General features: G+C 41.4%; 5 protein-coding genes across 11 annotated transcripts in view; 2 read left to right on the top strand and 3 right to left on the bottom strand.

Annotated features, from left to right (window-relative positions):
- The window catches only part of reln (reelin), a 114249-nt gene extending 112834 nt beyond the window's left edge, over positions 1–1415 (top strand). For all 4 annotated transcript variants that reach the window (XM_077515883.1, XM_077515881.1, XM_077515882.1 and 1 more), the window contains one exon: positions 129–1415. In XM_077515883.1, coding sequence (XP_077372009.1) covers positions 129–225 — 97 coding nt within the window. In that variant the 3' untranslated portion in view covers positions 226–1415. The remainder of the gene's footprint in view (positions 1–128) is intronic.
- A 516-nt stretch (positions 1416–1931) lies between these two features.
- Positions 1932–5019, bottom strand: LOC144015673 (H/ACA ribonucleoprotein complex subunit 3). 2 transcript variants are annotated; one of them, XM_077515886.1, is made up of 4 exons: positions 4889–5019; positions 3638–3945; positions 2696–2761; positions 1932–2218 (listed from the first exon to the last, which is right to left on the bottom strand). In XM_077515886.1, the coding sequence occupies exons 1-4, from the start codon at positions 4897–4899 to the stop codon at positions 2205–2207; spliced, it is 399 nt and encodes a 132-aa protein (XP_077372012.1). In that variant the 5' UTR covers positions 4900–5019; the 3' UTR covers positions 1932–2204. The 2 variants fall into 2 exon arrangements, with proteins under 2 accessions (XP_077372012.1, XP_077372013.1); XM_077515887.1 differs by lacking the exon at positions 4889–5019 and having other exon boundaries at positions 3638–3786.
- Positions 5020–5879: 860 nt separating this feature from the next.
- Positions 5880–6786, bottom strand: LOC144015670 (uncharacterized). Its single transcript, XM_077515876.1, has 2 exons — positions 6673–6786; positions 5880–6528 (listed from the first exon to the last, which is right to left on the bottom strand). Exons 1-2 carry the CDS (start codon positions 6735–6737, stop codon positions 6078–6080), a joined length of 516 nt encoding a protein of 171 aa, XP_077372002.1. The 5' UTR covers positions 6738–6786; the 3' UTR covers positions 5880–6077.
- Positions 6750–9662, bottom strand: LOC144015671 (small integral membrane protein 29-like). Of its 3 annotated transcripts, none has more exons than XM_077515878.1 (4): positions 9253–9662; positions 9156–9181; positions 8959–9064; positions 6750–6789 (listed from the first exon to the last, which is right to left on the bottom strand). In XM_077515878.1, the coding sequence occupies exons 1-4, from the start codon at positions 9367–9369 to the stop codon at positions 6781–6783; spliced, it is 258 nt and encodes an 85-aa protein (XP_077372004.1). In that variant the 5' UTR covers positions 9370–9662; the 3' UTR covers positions 6750–6780. The 3 variants fall into 3 exon arrangements, with proteins under 3 accessions (XP_077372004.1, XP_077372005.1, XP_077372003.1); XM_077515879.1 differs by having other exon boundaries at positions 6759–6786; XM_077515877.1 differs by lacking the exon at positions 6750–6789 and adding an exon at positions 7962–8191.
- Positions 9663–11020: 1358 nt separating this feature from the next.
- pik3c2g (phosphatidylinositol-4-phosphate 3-kinase catalytic subunit type 2 gamma) overlaps positions 11021–26928 on the top strand; it is a 19784-nt gene continuing 3876 nt past the window's right edge. The window contains exons 1-27 of the mRNA XM_077515874.1: positions 11021–11119; positions 11500–11639; positions 12190–12634; positions 12710–12789; positions 13514–13671; positions 15520–15634; positions 15716–15827; positions 16292–16362; positions 16507–16570; positions 16647–16772; positions 16908–16938; positions 17529–17712; positions 17812–17934; positions 18627–18755; positions 18849–18963; positions 19033–19166; positions 19342–19530; positions 19633–19726; positions 19813–19907; positions 20936–21116; positions 21191–21298; positions 21378–21470; positions 21635–21764; positions 23918–24054; positions 24148–24317; positions 24405–24561; positions 24850–24959. Of these exons, the coding sequence (XP_077372000.1) occupies positions 12248–12634; positions 12710–12789; positions 13514–13671; positions 15520–15634; positions 15716–15827; positions 16292–16362; positions 16507–16570; positions 16647–16772; positions 16908–16938; positions 17529–17712; positions 17812–17934; positions 18627–18755; positions 18849–18963; positions 19033–19166; positions 19342–19530; positions 19633–19726; positions 19813–19907; positions 20936–21116; positions 21191–21298; positions 21378–21470; positions 21635–21764; positions 23918–24054; positions 24148–24317; positions 24405–24561; positions 24850–24959 (3293 nt within the window). The 5' untranslated portion in view covers positions 11021–11119; positions 11500–11639; positions 12190–12247. The remainder of the gene's footprint in view (positions 11120–11499; positions 11640–12189; positions 12635–12709; positions 12790–13513; positions 13672–15519; positions 15635–15715; positions 15828–16291; positions 16363–16506; positions 16571–16646; positions 16773–16907; positions 16939–17528; positions 17713–17811; positions 17935–18626; positions 18756–18848; positions 18964–19032; positions 19167–19341; positions 19531–19632; positions 19727–19812; positions 19908–20935; positions 21117–21190; positions 21299–21377; positions 21471–21634; positions 21765–23917; positions 24055–24147; positions 24318–24404; positions 24562–24849; positions 24960–26928) is intronic.

Here is a 26928-nt window from a genome sequence, read left to right as displayed (position 1 = left end):
CTGGACCGTCACCACATGTATATGTGTGTGCGTGCGTGCGTGTGTGAATGAGTGTATTTCTGACTTTCCTTTCTCACTAATCACACGTGTCCCTCCTCCTCTCTTTGACTGTGTTTGTATCCCTGCAGCACCCGTAAACAAAACTACATGATGAACTTTGCCAGACAAAGCGGCATGCGTCACTACTACAGCCGCAAGCGGCGGGCACTGCCGCGGCGCGCCTGAGCCTCCCGAGACGGCATTTTTGCCCCCCTTTGCCCCGCCAATCACACACTGACCCGCCCGCACTCCTCCCTTTGCCTCCTGACGACGTCAACACCAAATCTAGTTCATGCTTTAGCCAAAATCTGCCCCATCTTGTGCCCGCAATGCTTTGGCGTGGATGAAGCTCAGAAGACAGGAGCGTCGTGGCCATTTTGTTTACTTTCTACCATGGACGGTCAGGGTTTCCAATTGTTTTTCTAAGTGTTGCTGTGGTTCCTTTTCCCACCTGGCTCCATCTCCTGAACTCCCTGTCCCTTTCCGTCCCCCTTTTCCAACCACACTGTGAAATTGAGAGATAATATATCACTGCTGAACTGACCAGCCAATTTGGTGACCGGCCTCCCAATTCCACTGAGCCGCCAGGGGAGGACGGCTCCAAGCCGCCAGCCGGTACGCCAGGAGAAAGACCACGACTATGATACAGACCATGAAGAGGAACAAACGGTTCTGAAAGCCTCGAGTAGGGGGGGTGGGTACAAATATAATACTGTGTTCTTGCTGTTCTTGTGTGTCTGTGGGTTCTTTTTGTGCTGAATTTGACTGTGGTGTTTGTTCATTTGTTTGTTTTCTACTAATTCATATGCTTTTAAGAGGGGGCAGGGGGCGCTGGGTTCTGCTACCCTTTTCCTCAATTTTCTGGATCGGGCCTGTGTGGACACAGTGGAAATTCCACAGGGCAGAACGAAAGATGGGGAAAAAATATTTTTAAAAAATGATGGACTGAACATTTTTTTGTGTGTGTGTTCAATTTAAAAAAAATAAAAAAAAATCATTTTATATATGTTGGCTCCCGAAAAATACAGATATTTATGGTATATGGCTCTTCATGTGACCTATTTAAGATGCACTGTGAGTGTAATGTATGTTATTTTCAAATTGTTAAGTTATTAGGCAGTCCAGTCAAGTTGTTCTACTGCATCATCTCCCCTCTTCTCTTGTGCTGTTCCCCCTTTTTGCTCCATCCTTCTCTAATTCCTGATACCTGGAGATGAGGCTCTTTATGTGTTGTTTTTTGAAGTCTGTGTAATATGGACCCTTCGCCCTCAGTGTAACTCCAGTCTAGCAAACTCCTGTACATACATGTATATCCACTATGGGGAGACCCAGCAGCCTTATAAAAGGGAAATAAACTGCCCAAACCTCATAATGTACACCTTGCCTCAATTCTTCATTGACTTGCTGCCAAACATTTTAATCATGGTATTTTGCTCCATCTAGAGGCCAAGACTTGTGGTTTGAAATTCTGCTAGAAGTCGCCATTTGTATGGATAGTTTTGAACACGAGTCAAGTAAATACAATGTTGCCAACTTCCATGCATACAGTAATTGTGGAACAGAGCAGGCCTGTAGTGAGTTTGGCACCAATTGTGATCTGTATGATATAGGCTGTTCAAATTGTCAGGAATTTTTTTTATTTTTTTTTATTCCCTTGGAAAAATTCCAGTAAAATGGCTTGCAAATTAACACGTTCACACTAATTCTAAACTCAGGGAATATTTGAATTGAAACCATCTTCATGTGCCACTTTGCTGCCAATAGCTCAAGTTGACATGTAGTCAGTGTTAACTCTCATTATTCAATGGCTGCATAGTGATACACTATTCTTTGTTACTAAATAGACAGATGACACAATAGCCTATAATAGACACAAATAAAATACAAATTGCTTGCGAATGACCAATATTTATATAAAACAAACAAAAAAATAAATATATATATGAAAATAAGTGAGATCTACTCTGGGCACTCGTTGCACAGTAGCCCTCTCTCCAGTCCTTCATCCATGCTGTCATGCGTGATCTCCTGTCCTTGGTCACAGGACAGGTCTCGGCTGCTGGGTGAGCAGAAGTCCAAAGCGTTTCTTCAGGGTCACCCGGTGTCGAGAAAATCTGTCATCTGGGGAGAAACGAGCTGGGTGGGCAGAGCTGGTGGGCTGCCCGTTAGGCGCCACTTTCTGTCAAATGGGAAGAAAAACAAATAGTTTTTACTTAAAACTTGACTTTCTGATCTATGAAGTTAGGATGAATTGGATACGTCGATTATGAACCTATCAACATCACTGTATAAGGTGACGTTTGTCATTTGAGCAAGCGTACACCAACTAGTACATAATAGTTTGGCCGAAGTTGATATTTTGCCGTGACCGGCAACTCAATAAGCACTATTTAACCGTGAGTACAAAATCTGTGGCCGTTAGCATACTAGTTAATAATGTGGAATCACGGGTTCGAAACCCTCTCGGTAGTTTATGAAAAGGGGGTGACATTAGTATAGGAACCGCGTACAGTGCACGACTCGTCCGACAAATCTCACGGAAAAATAGCCACTGTTTTATATGGTCAAACATTTGCTTGTCAACCAAGTAGTTTTTACACATCGAAAATTAATTCTGAAGATGATGGGTCACGCTGCTAGAAAGCAAACTTGTTACCTTCAGCGTGTACACTCTGTCTCCGTTCTCGTCCAAATAGTACTGCAGGAACATGATGGTCTTTGCCTCAGGGGGAAAAAAAAAAAGCACAAACGCTTTAAACTGAAGTTACATCATTTGTAGTGGCTCTTTCTCACGACAACAAACGCGTGAGATTCGTTCTCTCCCATACGCTCGTGCAGTGCGTAACAACTAAACAGGATATCCGCTCTGCTGAGCATGCTGGGAAATGGAGTTTCTGCTTAGCACTAGCAAAACTGATTTGAATTCAGAAAGAGCTGGTCGAGGTGAAGAGCAGGAAGAATGTTAAATATCAAATTTGCCAATTGCACTGAATTACAATTAAATTAAAGAAAAATGAGAAGCTGAAATAATTCGTCCAAGTCGAGGTATTATAATCAAGAAACCTGCAATAGCAAAGCAAACTATTGAGGGTATATCATTAGTCTAAATTGTTCCGTCAAGCAGGCACAACAATCTGATTATTTTTCAAAATATACACACAGAAAAGGTGGTGTCTGTATGCTAGCTTACTGCTCTTGTAATAGGCTTATATGGCATAGATTTTACCAAATATACACAAAGCTATTTTATCTTGAGTGTACTTTCACGTCACAAGCACTTAATCTAGATTGGTATAACTTTACACACTTTTGTCATTTAGAACATAATTAATGGATGTCATACACATTTGTGGCACAAACCATTGTTTATTGAAATCTTTAATTTCCTGGGAATGCCTATATTCTAAAATCAGATGTATTAAAATACCTACAAAACCTGCAGCTCAATGCCTTCATAGTCTACTACGTAAATCCATGCTGAAACATGGCACCAATTAATCTGAACGCTTCATGTTCATCTGACATCACCCTCCGACCATCCCTGCAACAGTCACAAGTGTTATGGTGATGATAAAGGCGTTGGCGAAGAGGCCCGCACCTGTGTTGCAAAGTGGCCGGTCACAGCAAGTGTAGCTCATCTTGTAGAAGACTCCTTTGAAGTTGTGATCGCGCTCCAGACCGCAGTCCCTCTTCGGCATGCAGCCGCTTGCGGTTAGGGCGATGGACGTGCCGTAGCGACCCACCGCATTGTAACACACCTCATCCGGGGGGCACTCGGTCACCAGGGGGTCAATTATCTCACCCTTGCCCAGGATGGGCCTGAAGTGGCAGCGTAGGTTCCCACACAGCACAGAGGGCACGAGGAAGAAGAACACGGCAACGTGCAAGAGCTGCCGCATGCTTGCCCTGCAGCAAGACCATACAAGTTTCTCAAAGCTACTAGAAAAGTTTCTGTCATAACTGAAGATGATTTAATTGTGTGTGGGTTCTGCAACTAGTTGTCATGACCAATTAGTTTTGCTTCAATTTGAAGTTTTTAATAGCAGGCAAGTGGCACTGCAGTATCATAGATCTAACAGCTAATCAAAACTGCCAAGTTGTATCATGAGGTATACTATTGGTGAAAAAGTGACATGAGTAGAGTCTCACCAAAATGCACGGGAGCGATTAGTCTTATTTCTCACCAGTTTCCTCTCTTTAAGCTATAACGACGAATTTACTCCCCCAACTATTAGTTTTATTTGTAGTTTTTTTTTTTTTTTTTTTGTAAATAAACCACACACAAAAAAAACAAAGTACCTGTACAATGTATGTTCTTTCGTTTCAAAACATTGTTTCACTATAACACCACCAGGGGTCGCAGTTTTTCCCCATCAAGTTTAAGAGTAAATCTAAACTGTCACTCGATGGAACACAATCATAGCTAATATTGCTATCGAATGTGGTGCATTCTGCGATTTGTAATATCAGCTATGTGTACTGGTCATTTTGCTTTTTTTTTGGGGGGGGGGTGGGGGGGGGGGTGTTAGTGTAAAAAGGAGAACACACAACCAGATTCACAATTTGATTCCCAAACAGTGGCAGACATGCTAATGCATATGCAATTCTGCCAACAAACAAATCAATCATTTATTTTCCCCTCTATCATAACAAAATCATTTTGTCCAGTGTGAACATTTTCCTCAATATGAGAAAAATAAGCTCACCATGCCCCAATAATTAATTTAGCATTCATGAGTAAACGTTTGTTAATCATGCGTCTCACACACAGGCATTAATGCTTCCCAATGAGTGTTACTTTAAGACAATTAATGTACACAGTGACATAATCTTTACATACAAAACTCACCTGGTGGTCATCTTCGATGTGGTACTGGAGTTGGGAAAGCAAAGCTTGGCAGAGCTCGCCTTTGTCACTGTCAAGCCTGGCGCACCGCAACTCTTTGTGCAGATTCCACACCTTCACGTTCACGCGCACACCTGCTTGAGTTTAAGCTTAATTACGTTTTTTTTTAATTGGAAAAGCAACCAGTGAGATAGTTAATCAGATACTGTATGTTGTATGCACTCACGTTTTTTGATAACATTTGCGTGAGATTATGTGTTGAACTCAAGGCCAGATCAGAAAAAATATATATTTATAATTGCAATTAACACACATTAACAGATATTCCAAGCATGTTAATGTAAATTGCGCCGAGAACTAACATGGACTAACTACAGTCATTGTATTGATATAAATATTGAGAGATCGGACAGATGTTTTGACTTTGAACTAAGGAACAGCTGTAACATTTAAAACCTCTCTCCTGCAAAATGACAGAAATTAAGTTAGCACACTCTAGTTCTTGCTTCACAATTTAATACTCATGCTGGATCAGCTGTGCCATTAACTATGTTGCTACTGCTTTAAAAAAAAAATAAAATAAAAAATCCAAATCTCATATTATTCAGACTCCGCAAAATTACAGTATTAAGGAAAAACAATTTGTGCATGGCAAAAGTAATTAAGTAGATGTATTTTTTTTTTTTTTTTTTTTAGTAATTTTGTTATATTGAAAGCAATGCTACCAAAAAGTCATGTTTTCACAAAAGGAGGTGAAAAAAAAAGAAAAAAAAGCATTTATTCTGTTAGTTGTCAAACTCAAGGCCTTGGGGTCAAATCTGGCCCACCACATTTTATTCCAGTGCATAAACTTCCACAATTCTTGCCAAAAACTTGTTTCAATAGGCCAAGTCATTAAACCTAGTTTCATAATGGTCCACTGCATTAAACCATAATGAGGCCAGTGACAAATCCAAGTTGTAAATTGTCAAAAGACATGGAAACGCCAACAAAGTTGAAGATTAAAGGGCTTTTTAATTAGTCATATAATCCAGGAGGAGGGTTGACAAATCCACCTCTTTCTCTCTGGAGCAATACATAACACACATGATTGTGATCCATGCTAAAACAAACACATGACGATGTGATGAGACACAGGTGAGCACCCGTGGCTACCAGGCCTCTCCTTTAGTCAAGCACATGGCAAACGTGCCTACAAAACAGAGGACGAAGGCTCGGTGCTCCCAGGGTCACCTTCACAAGACCCCCAGAGCTTCTCCCTCAGAGCACGAGTGGCGTTGCCGTTCCTCTCCGCCATCACGCTCAGCAGCATCTTCAGTATGTCTTGGGACGTGGGTGCCATGTTGCACTTGTCCTCACAGCAGCAGCTGTGCCTCACGCGGTACTCCACCCCCATGTAGGAGACTGCTGGATGGCTGCTGCACAGACTTGCGTCCACACAGCCCTGGGCGGACAACGCGTGTAAGGTGCCGTAGTAGCCTCTGGAGGTGGCGCAGCGCTGGCCTGGCCGGCACTCCGTGGTTATGTTGGGGCATGGGGACTCTTTGTCCTGCAGGGGGCAGAAGTTACACAGGAGGCTTTCCAGACGGGCCAAGGATGAGAGGAGCAACACGACGGTCAACAGGATGGGAGTCAGAGTCAGGCTAAAAAGGAAGAAATAGTATATTAGTGACATGGATGGTCAAAACATTGTGTGGAAGGGGGGGAAAAAAAAACAACCACACTGATTTAATTAAATTCACTCCTCCCTAATCAATAGATCAATCACATAGCATCCATTTGATTACCTCTGCTTTCTTTGCACTTCCATGTTATTGTGACGGGGTCCTGGGGAAGATGCTGCTGCTCTCATGATGATGGTGGTGTAAGTTGATGTGCAGCCGCCTTCAAAGGTTTTATACCTGCTGATTGCAAAGTAGCAACAGGTGTGTTTCACAGCTTACAAACGGACACGTGATGTGCCAGATCGTTTCTAGTCGGGATATCCATCCATCCATTTTCTTGACCGCTTATTCCTCACAAGGGTCGCGGGGGGTGCTGGCGCCTATCTCAGCTGGCTCTGGGCAGTAGGCGGGGGACACCCTGGACTGGTTGCCAACCAATCGCAGGGCACACAGAGACGAACAACCATCCACACTCACACGCACACCTAGGGACAATTCGGAGCGCCCAATTAACCTGCCATGCATGTCTTTGGAATGTGGGAGGAGACCGGAGTACCCGGAGAAGACCCACGCGGGCACGGGGAGAACATGCAAACTCCACCCAGGAAGGTCCGAGCCGGGACTCGAACCGGAGACCTCAGAACTGGGAAGCGGATGTGCTAACCACTCCGTGCCGCCTAGTCAGGATATATACGTGTAAAATATTTATTTTGTTTGACTTATATATTTTTTTTAATGATTTACAATGAATCAATTGGCCAATTAATCAGAGGTGAAATTGTTTAAAAATAAAGAATGCATTTTAATTAAACTAAATATTCAATACAGTAAAAAAAACTCTTGTTTAATGTTTACTGTATATAGCCTATATATATAAAAACAATCCTGTAGTGATTTTATTCTATTATTCCTAACAAATCAACCAATTATATAAATAGACAACTGCTTAACTTTTTTTTTTTTTAATTCTACACATATTTTATCTGTATAAGTTAAATAAATTACTTAAATTATTATTTTTTAATTAACCTATTCGAGGCGGGACAGAAAATAAATAAAGATATTTAATGCAACAAATACGACAGGACCGCTTCACCGTTTCAAATTGAGCATTCTTATCGTGTGCTAACGGCGCCACCTGGTGTCCATTGCTGCAAATGCATTACATGGACAAAAGTAATGGGACAGTGTTTTAAAATGTTCTTTGAGTTAGTATCTTTTCATACAGAAGCCCATTTGTAATGGGAGACTTAAAATGAAGTTGAGCCTAGATTTTTTATTTATTTTTTTATTGACATGCATTCAAACAAATATAACATTTTTGAAGAGACTTGAAAAAAACATTTTTACATTTTTACATGGATCCACTTTAAAAAAAATTAATAAACATTTTAGCTCTCTTCATAGACAACTTTGAATTCCTGTATTTTTCAACCTTTGTCCTAGTATGTATGCCGATATTGTATTATACAATTTTCGAGGTGTGATGTTGAAGCAACGCAACATTTGACATATTTGACCTTCAGCCTTTGGTTTAATTTAAAGGAAACAATTTTATTGACATTATGAATGATCATTTGCTTAGTTCACATATAGCCGTAATTTACAGTAAATGGAGTTGTCCTTCCTTGTACAATGGTTCCTGTAAGAGGAAAATATTGTCAATGAGCTCCAAGTTTCATACTTTACCAGGCCACTTTAGTAAGTAAAGTACACATGCCCAAAATCCAATTAAAAAAAAAAAAGCTGCATCAATAAACTGTTTTTACAAATATAATTGTTTGATTAACACTGTAAGAAGGATCATAATTTGTACATTAGTAAATTGTTTAGAGCTGTGCTGCAACGTACTGAGAGATGTGCCTAAAATTGCATTAAGAATATGTATCATAATTTGTGTACAAACTAGTGTTGTTCTGATACCGATACCGGTATCGGCAGAGGTGCCGATACTACATTAAAACAGTGGTATCGGTATCGGTGAGTACTCACAAGTATCATGCCGATACCGTTAATTCCAAAACTAATATAGGATTCTGGATACAGCATTTTATGTCTTGCTGGTGCACGACATTCACTGATATGTGACATGTTCACTGCATGCCCATCTAAGATATCCTATTGGCCCTTGAATGCTCTGAACCAATAGCAGGACAGCTACAGCTACAGACAGAGGAAAAAAAACCTTAAGTATCGGTATCGGCCGATACTGCAAAGCTGGGTATCTGTATCGGTATCAGGTGGCAAAAAAACGGTATCGGAACAACACTAGTACAAACTGTTATTGGTTAAATGCAGGATTTTTAATGCAGCTTTCATATTACATTTCATTTGATGCCAGTGGCCATAATGTTGTGAATACATGGAAATTCCCATGAATTGTTGCAATTAATGAAATTGTTTACAAACCTTCAGCTCTTCGTCACTCTCCAGTTGACCATCCAGCCAGTGGTGGTCTTCCTCTGCAGGGTCGTAGCTGTACACAGGAATCAGCCGGTGGCGCAGCTCATCTAATCTGACGGAGCAAACCCACAGACTGACAAATAAATATTCAAAATAGTAAAAATCAAGACCTCGAGTTAAAAAAAAAAAAAAAAGAGTCTTACCTCATTCTCCTCTTGATGAACACAACCTGAGTGTGAGCACAACACTCATGTGTCATGTGACTGACAAAGAGAAGGAGAAATGTAGACAATTCCTTACCAAGGCTGCCGCGCTCACGAGCAGTGTGAGGATGCCGAACGGGATGAGAGCGTAGACAACAAATCCTCTGTTAGCATTTGTGGGCGAAACGTGAGAAGCAGTTTGGTTGTAATACATTTTGATCTCTTTACTCTGCTGCCAGGCGGCCTCACATGGCACCTTTGGGACACATTCAGTGGTGTGCACGTCGCTTCCGTGACACTTTATTGTATTAGGTGTCACCAGCCTTTTTGAAACTCTACCGATTAATAGAAAGGGCTGTCTGTTTGATACACACTTCTGAAATGACAAAATATGCTCAAATTTATAGTTACCACTGGTGTGCAGGCCCACAGGTTATAGCAGTTAGCAATTATTAACATTATTTTATATTTATTTTTTAAATGTTAGATCATCCTGTGGAGTGAAGTAGTGCCATGCGCTAACTTGTAACCTGTTAAATAACATTCCTGTGGGAGGAGTGGATGTCAGGTAGCCACCTGATTTTTTTTTTTTTTAATACACACATATATAAACACACAAAGGATGATGTGTGTGCCAATGCAGGATTTTCACACTTATATTGCTTTACTGAAATTCCCTCCCCATCCAAACTTGTTATAGCCTACGATTTAAAAAAACTTCATCAAGCTCGTTTTCCCATTACAAGTATCAACATCAGGTGCAACAGCATAATCCTAAAGGATCCAATTTTACACAATAAATAATTTGATTGACATTGTCATAAACGTAGCACTAACAGAGTGAGAAAATCATTTCCCCTGGTCTATGCCAAGCAGCTGTTTGATTTCATCCTGGTACTGAAACACTAATATCATCATTAGCATCCTGAAACATCCACCAAATATTCTGGATGTTCACACCACAATGCAATAATAACCTTTAATTTATTCTATTAAGAAAAAGACATGTAGGCCAGGGATGCTATCTCTCGCTAGCTAGCTAGCAGATATCCAGATAGCTAGCAAGCTAGCCCTTTTACTGGATCCTAGACATATTTGGAAGTATTTACAAGCAACCAAATTTAAGTGTTCATTCTAATGAAAATTCTTCTTCTTCTTCTTCTTCTTCTTCTTCTTCTTCTTCTTCTTCTTCTTCTTCTTCTTCTTCTTCTTCTTCTTCTTCGGAGCCATGAACCCAAACCTCTACAGTTGAATCAGTAAATGAAATTTGGTAGCTGTTGCTAACAAACTTGTAGGGTTGACAACTGTCCCGTATTAGCCGGGACTTCCCGTATTTTGGGCTAAATTTATATATATATATATATATATATATATATATATATATATATATATATATATATATATATATATATATATATATATATATATATATATATATATATATATATATATATATATACCTTATTTCGGGATGAGAATGTTGGCAACCCTAGTATCAAGGGTCCATGCAAAAAGACACGGAAAATCAGCCATTTTGACCTGAGGTGGCCATTTTATGGTGAATTTGGCCATTTTCAATGGCCCTTCAAAGAGAAACTTCATCTAAAAATTTTGTCCAAATGCTACCAATTTTGGACAGCGTGTTATACGAGGCAGATGACTCATTAAAAATTATAGAATAATTGGTAATTTCATAATTACGAGTGGGCTGAACATAGGGCAGTCATGTGTAATGGCTCACACAGTCACTTCCACAGGGTCAAAGTATGAGCAAACGTCTTGTGTGTGATAGAGATCTTGTATACTAACCCGGGATTTACACCGGATGCGGCTGCAGTGCGGCTGCGGTGTAACTCTTGCGTGTGCGTTACGTGTCGACTGCGTCTCAGCTGTGGCGTGCCGCAGCCCTTCCGCAAGGATAGACCTATTGAAGTTTTTGGTCCATGGATCGTCATGATGAACATGTGAGGGCTGGCTTTAATTTCTATTTTTTTTTCTTCTTCACATATTTTCCCCTATTCTGGGTCACAGTTATGGCATAGATTTTATGCACCAATGCCATTCTTGACCTTTCTGGAGTTGGGACAGAGGTGGGCTGACTGCCACTCCCCAAATAGGCTAGATTTTTAATTAGTATTAATTTAATTAAGTTTTATTCTTTTATTGTTATTACACAAGGACAAGGAACCAAATTATCACATGTACTATTTAGTAAAACTGTGTTACAACTCCCAGCCAATCAGTGAAAAATGTAATGAATGAACATTTTATATAGCCTACTATTGTAGATTACCATTATTTCTATATAAGCTTCCTCATTTTGATAATGTGTTCCATCCAGCAGAGAGCGTGAGGGAAGTCAGGAAAGTGCAAATAGTGGGAGGAGTCAATGCAGAGTGTCACCAGCAACTGTTCAGGTCTAACTCGCTAAGCATGATGGCCTGAATTTACAAGAAACATGGGACCACAACAACACTTCTGACGGTAGGTCAATAGCAACTTTATTTTTGTTGTTGTGTGTGTGTGTTTTATTTACATTACAGGCACATTTTTATTGCTTTTTTTATATACATATTTATTAACATCATACTGGGTTGTAATTCTATTGAATTACATTAGTGAGTTTGAGTCAACTTCCTCCTTTATGACAATAATGCCCAATATTGTGGTTATAGTGTATTTCAGTAAGGTTGTCATGTTTTAGCTTGTGAAGCTGGCAGGTCCTGAGACATTGTGGCGCGATGCAGCATTTCCTGTTAGGATTTGAAAGGCTGTTAATGATTAGGTTCAACACTAAGCTTAAGTCACATACAAAAAGTTAGTTATTGAGTGAAATCTTGGGATGAACCTAAAATGCATTTTAACATTTACAAATGTTAATTTGACCTTGTCGAAACTTTTGAATATGCATGTCCCACTATTCAATATGTCTGTACTTTTTGCATTACTTTCTGTTTGCTAACAAGGAACTAAATGGCACACCTTAACTCTTTGTGAGTAGTGAATGTGTGACAACTATCCTGTCATTTTGCAGTGTGCCCTGTTATGACTTGACATACTGCAGCATCAAGAAGCACGAGTGTTACAATGCGATGGATCGCACTGGACCGCCCCCTTTACCGGCACCTCGAGTGCTCCACCGCCAAAATGCAAACATTGATCTCTCAGCTTCTTTGACGGAGAATGAATTTGAGTCTCACCTTTACGAGGACATTGATGCTTTTGTTGAAAATGAACAATTACCGCAACACAAGACTGTTTCAAAATCTCAGTCTGAACCATGGACTCACGGCAGACGTCCATTAATACCCCGGCGTGCCGCCCCTCCGGTCCCGAGTGCAAAGGCTCCAAGTGGACAGGACCACATTTCCCCACCTGTACCCCCCAGGAAGCACGCGCCTTTCGTAAACAGGTTCTCCTGTGACCTGACTGTCCCCGTCCACAAATTGACCCGTTCCAACACACAAATAGATGACCTGGTGAGTAACTGCCACAGTCTGACGATGAGGTGAAATTGACAGTGTGAAGACCTAAATGATTGTCCTTCACATTAGGATAAATGGCTCATCAAACTGAGAGATGCTCCAGAAGGCAGCACAACAGTGATGGCTGCATTCTGTCAGGCCACATCCAAGTAAGTTGATATTTGATATGCAATACATAAAATACTGCAAGACAAAAAAGTTTTTGAGTCAACTCTAGCATTGTTCTTTTATTTTGCTCACTTTAGTCCCTATAAGTGAAAATGAACACATCTTGTAAATTTGACACCACCATGAGAAGTGTTGTGACAGCCATTTTAAATCTGAGTGGTTAAAAAAAAGTTTTGCTACTATATCCTGAAAAAATGAACACTACTTCCTACTTTATCGACAGCTTTCTTATGCAGAATGTATAAGTACACGTTTGAGCCGGGACAGTATATCCACTTTAGAAACTTACAGTGGCTGGAATATAACACACTGGGTTGTTACCAGGGTTTTCCATGCTGTGACAATGAGGCGCTCTAAAACGAGCACATCGACCTGAAACTCCGTCCACACAGTGGCTGTCAAGTCAGATGCTAAAATTGTTTCCCCGCTTCTGGTGCTTCGGCCTTTCTCACCATGACATACGCACACTTGAGGTTGACAATGAGGCGCTCTAAAGCAGTCCTGTCAGCGGATTATCCAAAGCATTTCTATATTGATTAAAACAGACACGCCCTTTAGGTGTGTTGGCTGGGTTTTGTTTGTCCATTTATTGTAATTAGGACCTGATAATCTCCTGTAATTACTATAATTGAAACTTAGTAAACTGAGAAGAATGTCTTTGTTGTGCCTCTGAGCTTTGATGTGTCGTTGTGCCTCCACCAACAGTCTGCTGTCGCGCTACAAGCACACACAAGTCGTTAACAACTTGGGTTTGGCGGGTGCTCGAGTGTCACGCATCCATCCTGCGCTGCTGCAGCAGGTCGAGCTGACCGTCACTGTGGCGACCGAATATAAAAGCCAACAGCTTCCAATCCCAACCACAGGTCAGTCAAGCTATAAGAAATACACTATTCATAAAAAGATAAAGATATTGGGTGAAATTTTAGGATGTTAAAATGCAGGAGAATGCACACACATATAATAGATAGATAGATAGATAGATAGATAGATAGTAGGGGTGTTAAAAAAAATCGATTCGGTGATATATCGCGATACTACATCGCGCGATTCTCGAATCGATTCCAAAAAAAAAATATATATATTTTTTTAAATTTATTTATTTTATTTTTTTTATTTTTTATTTTTTATTTTTTTATTTTTTTTTAAGAGCTCAGAATTGTTCATCCGGTAGTCTTACCGATTCAACGTCTTATCATCATTGCCTTCTTTTTTTTTTTTTTGTGTGTGTGAATCGATTTTTAAACTTCCATTTTTAATGGAAAAATATTCAACAAAACGTCTGACTTCGGGTTAGGATTCACACCTTGAGCATGGAAGAATGTTATATGAACGGAACATTAAGCCTTAATATTTTATTTTAATGCTGTTCAAACATGAAACAGATTACAACCGCTATAACCCCGGGTTTTCACCGGTTGCGGTTGCGGTGCGGTTGCGGTGCGGTTGCGGTGCGGTCCGGCGACGCAAGCAATTAGATTCCATTCATTCGAATGGTGCAGTTTACACCGCTTGCGTGTGCGTTGCGTGTCGACTGCGGAAGGCCTGCGGCGTGCCGCAAGCCTTCCGCAAGGATAGACCTATTTTCTATTTTTGCCGGACGCCGCAGCGGTAGGCCTCCGGCAAATGGCAAGCTAGCACAAAACACATCGAGCGGGACAGGAAGACCGAGGCAGTTTCAAAATAAATTTCCGGTTACCTTTCAGAATAAAACACTCGCCAGCTCCTATTTCGCAAGCTTTCAGCAAAACGTGACGTGGGCGTCGCCGGGCCATGTGCTCATTCACGGTTTAGACACCAGCGAACATGGAAGAGGAGAGGTTTATATTGGAGGTGGAAAACCACAAAATAATATATGACACGGCACATCCTTTTTATAAGGACTGTAATGTATTGTGAGTTTGATGTTCGCGATTGCTTGTTGTGCCCGTCTCGCTTGCCGTACTGAGCGGCAGCCGGACGGTGAAGACAGAAATAAAGAGTGGACCCGCACTGACCCGACTCTCGTTATTAATATACTTTACAAGGACAACCAAAAAAAGGATGCTGCATGGAATCTCATAGCAGAAGAAGAAGAAAAGGTTAAATCAAAAGAAGTCCACCTCTCGTTGTGAAATGCCACATGATATCGCGCGCGCGGTCCCGCGAGACACGTTGGGAAGTGGGCGGCGACGGAGCTGCCGGACCGCAGCTGTGCGGAGCCGGTGTGGATTGACAAAAAAATTGACCCGTCCGGAGCACGCAGTCAAGACGCACCGCACCGCAACCGCACCGCAACCGCATCCGGTGAAAAACCCGGGGTAAGACTGAAATTTCAGATAAATAAATAATACATTTTCATATAAATCTTACACTCTACAAGCTTACTGATTAGTATTTTCTAAATTTGAATGAAAAAAAATCGCAACAATCGACTTATAAATTCGTATCGGGATTAATCGGTATCGAATCGAATCGTGACCTGTGAATCGTGATACGAATCGAATCGTCAGGTACTAGGCAATTCACACCCCTAATAGATAGATAGATAGATAGATGAAAGTCTTTGGATTCAAAGTGTCAAATTATGTTGCAAAAATGCAGAAAAGGGATTCAAAAACTGACATTTTTTTGTTTTGTTTCTTTTTTTTAAATTAAAAGTAATAAAAAGTAAATTGATTTAATCCAAAAGTGTGATTAATGTATGTGGTGTTGAATTTCCATCATTTGTCTAGTGAACAGAACGGTGCAAAGTTTAATCGACGAGATCGTCCGGCTGTTGGAGCTCGTTCCCAAATCCACCGGCCATTATGTTCTCATGTTGTGCAACTCTGAGGAGTATCTCATCAAGTAAGTGATTTCGTTGAGAAGCGAACTTCTTATTCTATATATTGTATATATATACACAATGACGCCGCACCATCTCATCAGTGGCGAGCTGCTGGGTGCGCACGAGGTCGTTCAAACGCACTGCAAATTCAACATGGACCTTCCCCTCCGACTGCTCCAAACCAGCAGCCTGAGACGCCGCCTGGCCAGGGATGTGAGTCACTGCCATCTTTGTCAATCGTTAATCATTGACCAACTGCCCTGCAACATGATGTCAGGGTCCATGTGGGTGGGAAAACACTACCTGCATTCCTGCATTTGTTTTTTTTAACTTTGTTCTGTATACACATCGCATACCAGCTGCTGACATTTAGGGGACAGGCAGAGAAAAAGTAACTCAGAACTACTATTTAAGGGGTTTGTGTAGGTTTTCAAATCCATCCATCCGTCCATTTTCTTGACCGCTTATTCCTCACAAGGGTCGCGGGGGGTGCTGGCGCCTATCTCAGCTGGCTCTGGGCAGTAGGCAGGGGACACCCTGGACTGGTTGCAGGTTTTCAAATCAACATTGCAATTCATTTTTTGCCTGTGAATTCCTAGAAGTGTGAACGTTTCCCCACGCTCAACAAATAAATAATAATAACAAATAATAATATAATTGTCACTTTTCTCCTTGAGGAAGGGGACGACAATCCTTCGGGTTATCTCTATGAGCTGGTCCGGCCCGTCTGCGTCTTCAACGCTTGCAAGTAAGATAGCAAGCACTGCAGTTATGCCCTTCAATTGGCTTTGTTTGCTGTTTAACACTACTGTCGTGATGACATGTCACTAGCTGTGTGTGTTTACAGCAAATATTGAGTAAAGGTTCCAATGTTTTGTTTTGTTTTCCTCAGGTTGAGTCTGCAAAATGTGCTCACAAGCTACAGCAGGGAGGAGGCCATGCTGATGAGAAACAAAGTCAGTCAAGATAGGTCACTACTCATGTGTAAAATATTGGTGAATGTAGCATTACAAAGTGTATTGATATACACAGTCAGGGATGAACGTCAACGTCATGGTGGCCCACGTTCGAACCATTACCGACCTTCTGTGCGGCCTCTCAAGCGTGGAGCTGGAGGATGCCATTGGGCAGCTCAACAGAGTCAACCCCATACCTCTGGTAGGATGGCACATCCACGTCAGCCATCCTCACATTTTCATCACAATCTGCTGGATGTTTATTTTACCACATCACATCTTCCGTTTTTCATGTATGTGATGCATGTGTTAAGTGTGCTCTTATCTCTTGTTGCAGAGTCATGAGGAAATGTCAGAATGCGAGAGTGGTGAGTAGATGTTTTGCATCTTTAATTTTGCAATTGTGATCAAGCAATGTGGGCAAAACAAGCAGCAGATAGATAGATAGATAGTAGGGCTGCACGATATTGGAAAAAAATGATGTTGCGATTTTTTTGGGGTCTATATTGTGATATTAAAAATGGAAGAGTTTTCACCAGATGACTTGAATAACAGTTTGGGATGAATTTGTTTAACTCACCATGACACTATTGTATTAATATAAATGGACTGCTTTTTATATCGCGCTTTGGTGCCCAAGTCGCTTTACAATGTTAAACGCGCATTGCATTTGGTCTCCATTGTAATGAATGGGGGTAAGTTGGGGGGGCGGCACTGGTGACTGATTAGCAGAAGGGAGGGGGGGAGCGCGAGAGGTAGCTTGCTACCTATATGAAGCAAAACAAACGTTTGCTTGCTCTAAAAAAAATAAAAATATTGCGCGTCTTGCGATGTGCCTTGCGCATGCGTGATTGCGATGTTCAAACGATATATCGTGCAGGCCTGATAGATGGATAGATGGATGGATGGATAGATAGCTCAAGATGATTGCCACTGGTGATCATTGTGTGTCTTGTAGCCATGCGGGTGCTGCACAATTCCCTGCTGAAGGTCATGCAGAGCTTCTTTGACAACTTCCTGTCCAACTTCAGAACTCTGGACATCGCCAGCAAACCTCCGACTCACGATGTGGAGCAGAACAGTGAACTCTTACAATTCAACGTGGCCGCACTCTATAAACTGCAGCCCAGCTGGCTGACCACGTATGACATCATCTGTACAAAATGCACTTTTCACACTAAAAAATGTTGTCCTTACGTGTTCTCTTCTTCTTCTCCTTTTTTTTATTTTTTATTTTTTAGATTTGATTGCTTTTCTATTTCTTGTGAGCTGACATATGGTGAACTGAAAATTTGCTCAGCTGTGGCTTCTGAAAACATCAGCAGTGGCTTAGCCTTTGAGAAAAAAATACGTTGTAACCGCATGTGAGTTCACGTTCCACTTTTGTTACATGGCACACGATAGTGGAGCCTTTAAGGCAAACATTGCACATTTTCCTTTACATATATTAAATCTTTACTTCACAGACAAATTTGTAATGAATGTCTTGGTCTCTCAAGATTTGCTTTCACCTTTTGTGACGTCACCCATTGACGTCTGTTCAACCTCCAATTTGTGTCTTGACTTCTGAGTAATGCTCAACTTATGGGGCGTGTTTTCAAATTTCATGAGGTGGACAACCTTCCTCACATTTTATGTTGACTGAACTTCAATTAATGATTATGGAAACAACCAGCTATTTCTCCCTAGTTTGATTCATAAATCGGTTCAAATCTTTATTAGTAAATGTAAATGACACATGTGAAAGAGTTAACTGAAGTGCCTTTCATACTGTATATAATATATGCATATATATAATATTGTTGAAAAATATTGCAGAAATGTGAAACTCGTTTTTATTTACGTGTTGGAAAATTGCAGCCTAAATGTATGTATATAAATATATGCAATAATGCAACATAAAAGTTTGCACATAAAAAAAAGAAATCTGCATGTTAGGGTTTAGGCAGTTTTAAGGTAGCCCCTAACTACCTAAATGTAACTCTTTGAATAATATGGTTTCAAACATGCTGTAAATGCAAACACAAATAGTCATTTTTGTGTTTTTGAATGTCAGGATGGCATTTCCTGTCCCCGTAAAGCAGTTGCCATATGAGAGCATGCTGACCTTCCAGCTGATGGGCTCAAAGCGAGGAAAGAGCCCCGAGCTACTGGCATGGGCTGTTCTACCTCTTTACAGCAGCAGGTACATCTCATAAACATCAAACCACATTTTTGACTAGTTTGCACTATTGTCCATTACAAAGCACAGCAAATGTTGACTAAATTGCGTGTTTAGAACCCTGGTAAGAGGGACCATCCTGCTCAGTTTGTCCATGCTGGCCATGCTGTCTTCACCCCCCTCGCCGGCCCTCTTTGACAGCCACAGACAAACAGTGGGGGTCATCCTGCAGGTGAGAAGTATCAGAAAGCAAAAACAAACAAAATCAACAGCAGCTCTCATCACCCTCTCCTCCATGCAGCTTGACTTTCCAGATGAGGTGCAGTGGACGTATCAGAGGCCTGTCGCTCTCCCCGGGTCCTTCATTTTCTCTTCGCCTTGCGAAGATCTGGCAAAGAAAATGTTACGAGTGTCCAAGAAGCTCTGCCTTTGCTTGTGAATCTGAGAATGGACACATATTTTTATTAAATTGCAGTTACATTGATTACTTATGAATGTTCTAAAGAAGCCATAATGAATGATTTTACATTTTCATTGCTAATGTAGTGGAATGCCAGTGTCACAAAGGAAACTTATTAGACAACTTATTTGCATTTGCTTTTGTCTCCAGTCTGACAGAAAACGAGAAGAGCTTCCTTTGGAGTAAACGTCACAGTAGTGACAAAGCAAGCACCTTCCTCCACCTGGTGTTGGGTGGCGCCCCCAGGTGGCAGGCCGAGGACCTTACAGAGATTTACACAGTTGTGGACCACTGGGCCATCCATCTTCCCGAGGAGGCTCTCTTCCTGCTCACCGATTAGTAGGCAGCAGCCCAGATGCCTGAAATGATTCCCACATTGCCAATTTGCTGAATTGAAAAATAAAAAATAAAAATGAAAAAAATCACATTTTTCTTGTCCAGTTTTCCAGATCAGACAGTGCGTGAGGCCGCTGTGCAATATTTTATACAAATACCTGATGATGAGTTGGAGCTGTTTTTGCCCCAGTTGGTCCAGGTGAGCACCATAACAGACACACATCTCCTCCTTCCCAACTTCACTGCTATTTAGTGCATCATTATCATCATCATCATGTCGTGCAGGCTCTGAAGAATGAGTGGGAGCTGGATGGAGCTCTGGTCATGTTGCTCTTGAAGAGATCAATAAAGAACATTCGGATCGCCCATCAACTCTTCTGGTGAGTAACCGAACTCAACCATGGATTGTCATGTTATTATACTACCAATACGATAACAATCATCATGGTCACATAGTTGGAAAATATGAAAAATAATGAACACTCAATGGTTAGCACGTCCGCTTCCCAGTTCTGAGGTCTCCGGTTCGAGTCCAGGCTCGGACCTTCCTGGGTGGAGTTTGCATGTTCTCCCCGTGCCCGCGTGGGTCTTCTCGGGGTACTCCGGTCTCCTCCCACATTCCAAAGACATGCATGGCAGGTTAACTGGGCGCTCCGAATTGTCCCTAGGTGTGCTTGAGTGTGGATGGTTGTTCGTCTCTGTGTGCCCTGCGATTGGCTGGCAACCAGTCCAGGGTGTCCCCCGCCTACTGCCCAGAGCCAGCTGAGATAGGCGCCAGCAGCCCCCGCGACCCTTGTGAGGAATAAGCGGTCAAGAAAATGGATGGATGGATGAACACTCAAATTAGGTCATGCAGCTGGGCAGGGGCAGTTTTTCCCTTAATTTATGATAGGGATTTAAGATGCGATTATTTTGCCTCTTCCTTTTCCTGTGTATTTTTTAACAAACACAACCAATACATTAATCTGTATTACAATATTATATTCATTATAAATACATCTTGTGGTTTGGCATAATCTAAAATATAAGTAAATGAACCATGAATTAATCTGAAAGACATTTTATTTGTCTATACTTTTAATTATAGTTGTTACCTTACTAAACAGTTTGGGCCCTATTTAGGTGCCCAGTACAAGTCTAGCGCAAAGTGCAGTCTAAAACAATTGTGGGCATGGGTGAAGTTTCCTTTCTTTTGGTATTTAGCTTAGCTAGCGCATATTGCATTGGGAGATTTGCGCCGTTGTGTGATGGAATGCAGCCAACTCCCAGGCTAATCGAAGCGGCTCCCCTATTCCCCTTTAAACCAGAGTGGTCGAAGTGCATTTATTAATTTTTAATTAAAATAAAAATATCTATTATACACAAAAGATTACTTTGTGTTAATGGCCATTACTGCATGTATGGCCAGGCTGCTGGAGGATGCTTACACAGATCCATACTACCAGAGCTGGTTCAGTAAAGTGCATGCGGCCCTGCGCTTCTGCTGCGGCCGAGCGCTGAGGGAGGAACTGGACCGAGAGAGTCGCTTGCTATCAACGCTCATGCAGGTGGCGGAGAAGGTCCGGACGTCGGAGAAGACGCGACGGAAGGTCTTTTAAACTCATCCATGTGCTCGGATTCAGAAGCGAGTCCACGTTTTACAAGCATGTTGATTGCTTTACAGACTGTTCTGAACAAAGAAAAGGGGAAGATTGAGAAGTTCTTCAGTGATGGAGGAAGCTGCTGTCTACCTCTAGATATTGCCGTCCATGTCAAGGGAGTGGACCTGGATGTAAATGCTACACAACATCATCACAATCCAAACCGTACATCTTTGAACAAGTGTTTACAATGTCAGCTTTTATTTCCAGGCCTGTAAGTTTTACAACTCCAATACGTCTCCTCTGGGGGTGTCCTTCATTTGCACTGACCCGCTGGCTAAGAACATCACTGTCATCTGCAAGGTTGGTCATAAAGCAGCACTTTATTGATCCTCATTGACTCTTTAGTTGTGACCCGTCAAGGAGAACTGTGAGCTAATGGGCGTTTACACATCTGCTTGTGCAAACACACCACTTGGAGCTTTTTACAGTGTTTTCCATCACTCAATTGGAGGTGCTCTCCTCAGACAGGTGACAGTCTGCGCCAGGACATGCTGATACTGCAGATGGTGCGTATGATGAACAGGGTGTGGCTCCAAGACGGGCTGGACTTGCGAATGGTCACCTACAGATGTCTCTCTACTAGCACAACTCAGGGTGACTTTTCTTCCATTTCTTTAACTCACTAAAAGTATGGTGTCTTGAAGATTGGAATGTAGCGCCACTTCACCCCTCCCTCCCCCCTTCGCATTGGAGTGCTGCTAAAAATGAAAAGTTACTGGTTCGATGGTGTATTTTATTGAAAGTACAGTCGATTAAAACATAAGAGAGGCAACCAATTAACCTGATCTGATAGGAAGAGCCACTTCTGCATCAGTGGTTGCAGTCGTCCATGTGCAACCTCAAACAACACTTTTATGTCCCTTAACATGAAGCAGAGAGCTTTACAATTCCTTCAATTTTGTTGTTAACCAGAGTTAAATTACCAACCACAAAACTATAATAGCTTCTTTTGCTAGAGCCCTTGTGTCCTTATGAGACTCGGTGAGCAGGGATGCATATGAGCAAATGATTGACACATCCCTTGGTCATGGCTTCTGTCTCCACAGTCTCTGATTGGTTGGTTTTATTCATGCTGTGAAAATGTAAGAAATGATGATTAAGAATTTAGTCACAGGCATAAGATGGGGCCAGAAAGGGATGATTTTCCCTAAAAACATTTGAATAATATTCTACTGTCAGATGGTACAGACAGTATAATGACACAAAAAACGGCAAATTCCAAATGTAACGATAAGCAGCAGTTTGGAAAATATTAATTAAAAAAAAAAAAGAATCAAAAAAGAGTCTTCAAGCTGTTTGATCCCTATTTACTGTCAAAATAAACGTAAAGCGAAGAGAATTACATTCTATATTTAAAATAAACAAACAACATTGCCTTAAGAATGGTTCGCTAGCTTAATGTTAAACTATAATTAAAAAAAAACACCTTTGACACTAACAGTTAGCATTGCTTGTCAACATTGAACACAAGCGCTGGAACAACACGTGTAGACAATGATTATATAAAGTACCACTGATTGTGATGCCCATCAAAGTGGGGTGAAATTTGTTCTCCGTCCATATTTGACCCATCCACTGACGGAGCAGCAACAGGGGCTTGCACTCGGGGATCATTTGGTGATCTAACCCCGCAATTCCAACCCGTAAAGTTGAGTGTCAAGCAGGGAGGCAAATGGGTCCCATTTTTATAGTCTTCGGTAGGGATTAAACCCACAACCTCCCAGTCTCAGGACAAACACTCTACCACTAGTCCACTGAGCTGAGCTGGTGTATTTTTTAGCCTCTAAGAAAAGATTAATAGTACAGTGTCTTACTGAATCAAGACAGCCATCGGAACCTGCTTCAGCCCCCTTACGAGGGGCCCTTCTGGGTGGTGGAAAGACCTAAGAGCTTTGTGGTGAACAATTGGTGGTAAACCTGAGCAAATGAGCCGAGAATCACGTCGGGGTCACCAATTGTGCACATGCAGTAAATGATGAGACGACGAGGCAAAAGCAACACGTATTTCTTTACTTGCCACACAAAACTGGCTGTCTCCCAAACAAGCAACCACCTTTTTAGATCTTTCATTTCTTATCTCTAGTGGTAGTAGATGTACAATACTTTTTTGTTTGTGTCTGTATGACTATTGTACAGTCTGCTAGTGGCCATGATGGGCACAGTAGAAGGAGAAAAATAATGACACAAATTGTTTACTGTATTTTTCGATTATAAGTCGCAGTTTTTTTCATAGTTTGGCCGGGGGTGCGACTTATACTCTGGTGCGACTTATGTGTGAAATTAACACATTATTATATCATTTAACATGTTATTTTCACACTAAACCGCAAGAGGGCGCTCTAGGCATGTGTTGATAAGTTCAACATTGCATCATCGACAACCAAATAAATTTCCCCCAAAAATGCGACTTATACTCACATACATATACACATACATATACATATACAGTGCGACTTGTATATGTTTTTTCCTTCTTAATTATGCATTTTTTGGCTGGTTCGATTTATAATCCGGAGCGACGTATAATCCGAAAAATACGGTAATTCTTTACATTCTATTTAACAAAGAGAGCAGTGTTGGACACAAAACTTTTTAGAGAGCATTTATTCCTTGTGGGACAAAACACAGCTGTAAAAATAGTGCTAAACATAATCGATAATAGTAATAAACATAATCAGAACGACATGAGGAAATAAAGTAGCATAATATCTTGTGTTTGATTATTGTTTATATTTGCCGGCTGACAGGTCTCATCGAAGTGGTTCCCGAGGCGGTGACGCTGGGGAAGATCCAGCAGGAGTGGGGTCTGGGTGGGACTCTTCGACAGGACACCCTGGAGAAGTGGTTCCACATGTGGAACAAAACCAAGGAGGACTACGAAAAGGTCAGCTGACCTCCCGAATCGCTCATCGAAGTCGACCTCCAGTACTGATTGTTAACCTCTGCTCCTGTTTGTTTGTTTACGGCTTGTTTTCAGGCTGTGATGAACTTCATACACTCATGTGCAGGTTGGTGCGTGGCCACCTTCATCCTGGGCATCTGTGACCGTCACAACGATAACATCATGCTAAAGCATAGCGGCCACATGTTTCACATTGACTTTGGCAAGATCATGGGCAACGTGCAGAAAATAGCTAATTTTAAAAGGCAAGTTGACTATTTGAGAAGTCACATGGGATGGGATGAAAATGCCGGAAGAAAGCTTTCACATTGTTCTTATTTTTAACAATGCAGGGACCGATCACCGTTCATCTTCACATCGGAGATGCAGCATTTCATCACAGGTGGTGGGCAGAAGCCTCAGCGCTTGCATCGCTTTGTGGAACTCTGCTGTGAAGCTTACAACATCATCAGGCATAGATCTGGCCTCATACTAAGCCTGCTGGAGCTAGTAAGATCAAACATTGTTTTTGTTTTTTTTGTTAACTTGCCACTATATCCTCAACTACTACAGTAGTTGTGAAACTCTTCTTAGTTTTTGTCTGCCTGACTATATTATACTGCCCCTCGGTGGCCAAGTTAACCAAACCAGTAGAAGAAGAAGCTGCCATGAATTAATCTTGATGCCCAAACTGTTTACTTATTTACATTCTATCTCATGATTTGTTTTAGCAGAGTTAATGAAATACATTAGAATACATTTATTAATGGTGTTTGTGTGTGTTTTCGTTGTCCCCAGATGACCAATGCAGGAATGCCCGAACTGAAGGACATTCATGACCTGCAGTATGTCCAGAGAAACCTCAGACCTCATGACACTGACCTGGAAGCCACATCCTACTTTACCAAGTAACTGAACACACGCACACAACACACTGCCAACAGCAAATAAATGTGGATAATTTTGCGTTATCAGTGTATGTGGATGAGCCAGTTCTTTTTCTTGGCACAACATAATGCTTTTCTTTGTGAATGAGTACCTTGAAGGATGAGTGGTGCTATATGGCTTGCAGCCCAGTTAAACTTGATTTCATTTTATTCAATTAAATATATTTTAATGTAACCATCCAACCATTTTATGCTGCTTATCCCATTTATTGTCGTGGGTGTGCTGGAGCTTATCCTAGCTGATTTTTGGCAAGAGGCAGTGAATACCATGGCCTGGTTGTCGGTCAATCCCAGGGCACATACATTGTTAACACTTTACTATCCACAGATTCCACACTCAAATTCAGCCCTATGGGCAATTTAGAGCCTTCAGTCCACCAAACGTATATTTTTTAAGGGTGGCTTGGTGAGCATAGTGGTTAGCATGGTAGTTTATATCTTCTTTGAAATGAATGCAATTGTTTTCACACCTTTACCGTCTTGAAGAAATGCTGGAAATTGCTCACCTGTAATTTAATGAACCCAAGTATTGCGCGATTTTCTTCTGAAGTCCCAGGCACAGGGTGAATGACAGGGGTTGAGCAACTTGAATGATTGAGGGGGCACAATTTTTCATCAGTGCTACTGGGGGGCCACATAGGACCACACGCTTACTAACCAGATGTAGGACAAAAATGCTTTTTTAAATATGAATAAAATGCATGCATACATTTTTCAGTGCAAAGGGCTTTTGCTTTAAAATGACCATTTAAGGATGGCACAAAACTGGTGAACAGCAAACCAACATTAAGAGCATGAAGACCTTGATTTGTGCTTTTTTTTTTTTTTTCAACAAAAATGTACTCACTCAAAATTTTGATATTTTAAGGTTATGTTTGTCCTGAACTCGTCCACCTTCCAGTACTGAGGACTCGGGTTCGAGTCCAGGCTCCGGCCTTCCGGGGTGGAGTTTGCATGTTTTCCCCGTGCCCGCGTGGGTCTTCTCCGGGTACTCCGGTCTCCTCCCACATTCCAAAGACATGCATGGCAGGTTAATTGGGCGCTCCGAATTGTCCCTCGGTGTGCATCTGTGTGTGGATGGTTGTTCATCTCTGTGTGCCCTGCGATTGGCTGGCAACCAGTCCAGGGTGTCCCCTGCCTACTGCCTAAAGCCGGCTGGGATAGGCGCCAGCACCCCCGCGACCCTTGTGAGGAGTAAGCGATACAGATAATGGATGGATGGATGGATGTTTGTCCTGCAAGTCAATCCAAAACCACTAAAAAAATATATTAGGCCTGCTCATTCGTGTTGTAGTGTAGGGCAGTATGTCTGTCATCTAGTGCTTAAAATGGACACCCCGAGTGTTTTTTTTTTTTCATTTTATTTGTGATTTATTTCCCCCCTTTTCATCCCTTTTCATGGAACATGTATATTGAATGTTTATTGGCGAGTTTTTTTTTTTTTTTTTTTGTATAATAAATGTTTTTCTTAAAAAAAAAACTTTGGGGGACGTTTTGTTTTAGCCAAAATTATATCAAAACAACTGTTTGACCCCCCCTCCCCCAGTCCTACCCCCCAAAAATTAAAACATATATTGAGAATACAAATCTGTGAATGGTGCTGAGCTTGAGTATTGGGGATTCCACTGTAATGGGAAATGTTTATAATCCCAGTTGCCCATCCGTGCGATACAATTTTTCTATACATGTGATTTTCACCCTTTACTTTGTTTGCCTGTCCCTGTGGCTTGTTAGTGTTGTGCTGCAACAACATCAGTGTGACTTTCCCTGTTATATAACCAGTGAATTGCAGAAATATGATATGTCCAGACCCTGGAATCCCTTACCAAGTCTACACAGACTCTTGATTTGCAATTGTTACTGAACTGGATTCCTCCTCGCATGTTATTTTCTGGAACTGTCAAACTGATCTTAAGTCAGTATGTGTCGC

This window comes from Festucalex cinctus, chromosome 3 (genome assembly GCF_051991245.1).
Source record: "Festucalex cinctus isolate MCC-2025b chromosome 3, RoL_Fcin_1.0, whole genome shotgun sequence".
In the NCBI taxonomy this organism is placed as follows: Eukaryota; Metazoa; Chordata; class Actinopteri; order Syngnathiformes; family Syngnathidae; genus Festucalex; species Festucalex cinctus.
Note: the sequence above shows the minus strand (reverse complement) of the source record. Positions and strands in the feature narration are given on the sequence as shown.

Coding starts and splice junctions, on each gene's coding strand:
- LOC144015673 (XM_077515886.1), bottom strand. Junction 2,762..3,637: donor CCGGCCACTTTGCAACACAG/GTGCGGGCCTCT, acceptor TTTCCCCCTGAG/GCAAAGACCATCATGTTCCT.
- LOC144015670 (XM_077515876.1), bottom strand. CDS start 6,737: ATGAGAGCAGCAGCATCTTCCCCAGGACCCCGTCACAATAACATGGAA. Junction 6,529..6,672: donor GAAGTGCAAAGAAAGCAGAG/GTAATCAAATGG, acceptor CTTCCTTTTTAG/CCTGACTCTGACTCCCATCC.
- LOC144015671 (XM_077515877.1), bottom strand. CDS start 9,369: ATGTATTACAACCAAACTGCTTCTCACGTTTCGCCCACAAATGCTAAC. Junction 9,182..9,252: donor TCGTGAGCGCGGCAGCCTTG/GTAAGGAATTGT, acceptor GCTCACACTCAG/GTTGTGTTCATCAAGAGGAG. Junction 9,065..9,155: donor TTCATCAAGAGGAGAATGAG/GTAAGACTCTTT, acceptor TTGCTCCGTCAG/ATTAGATGAGCTGCGCCACC.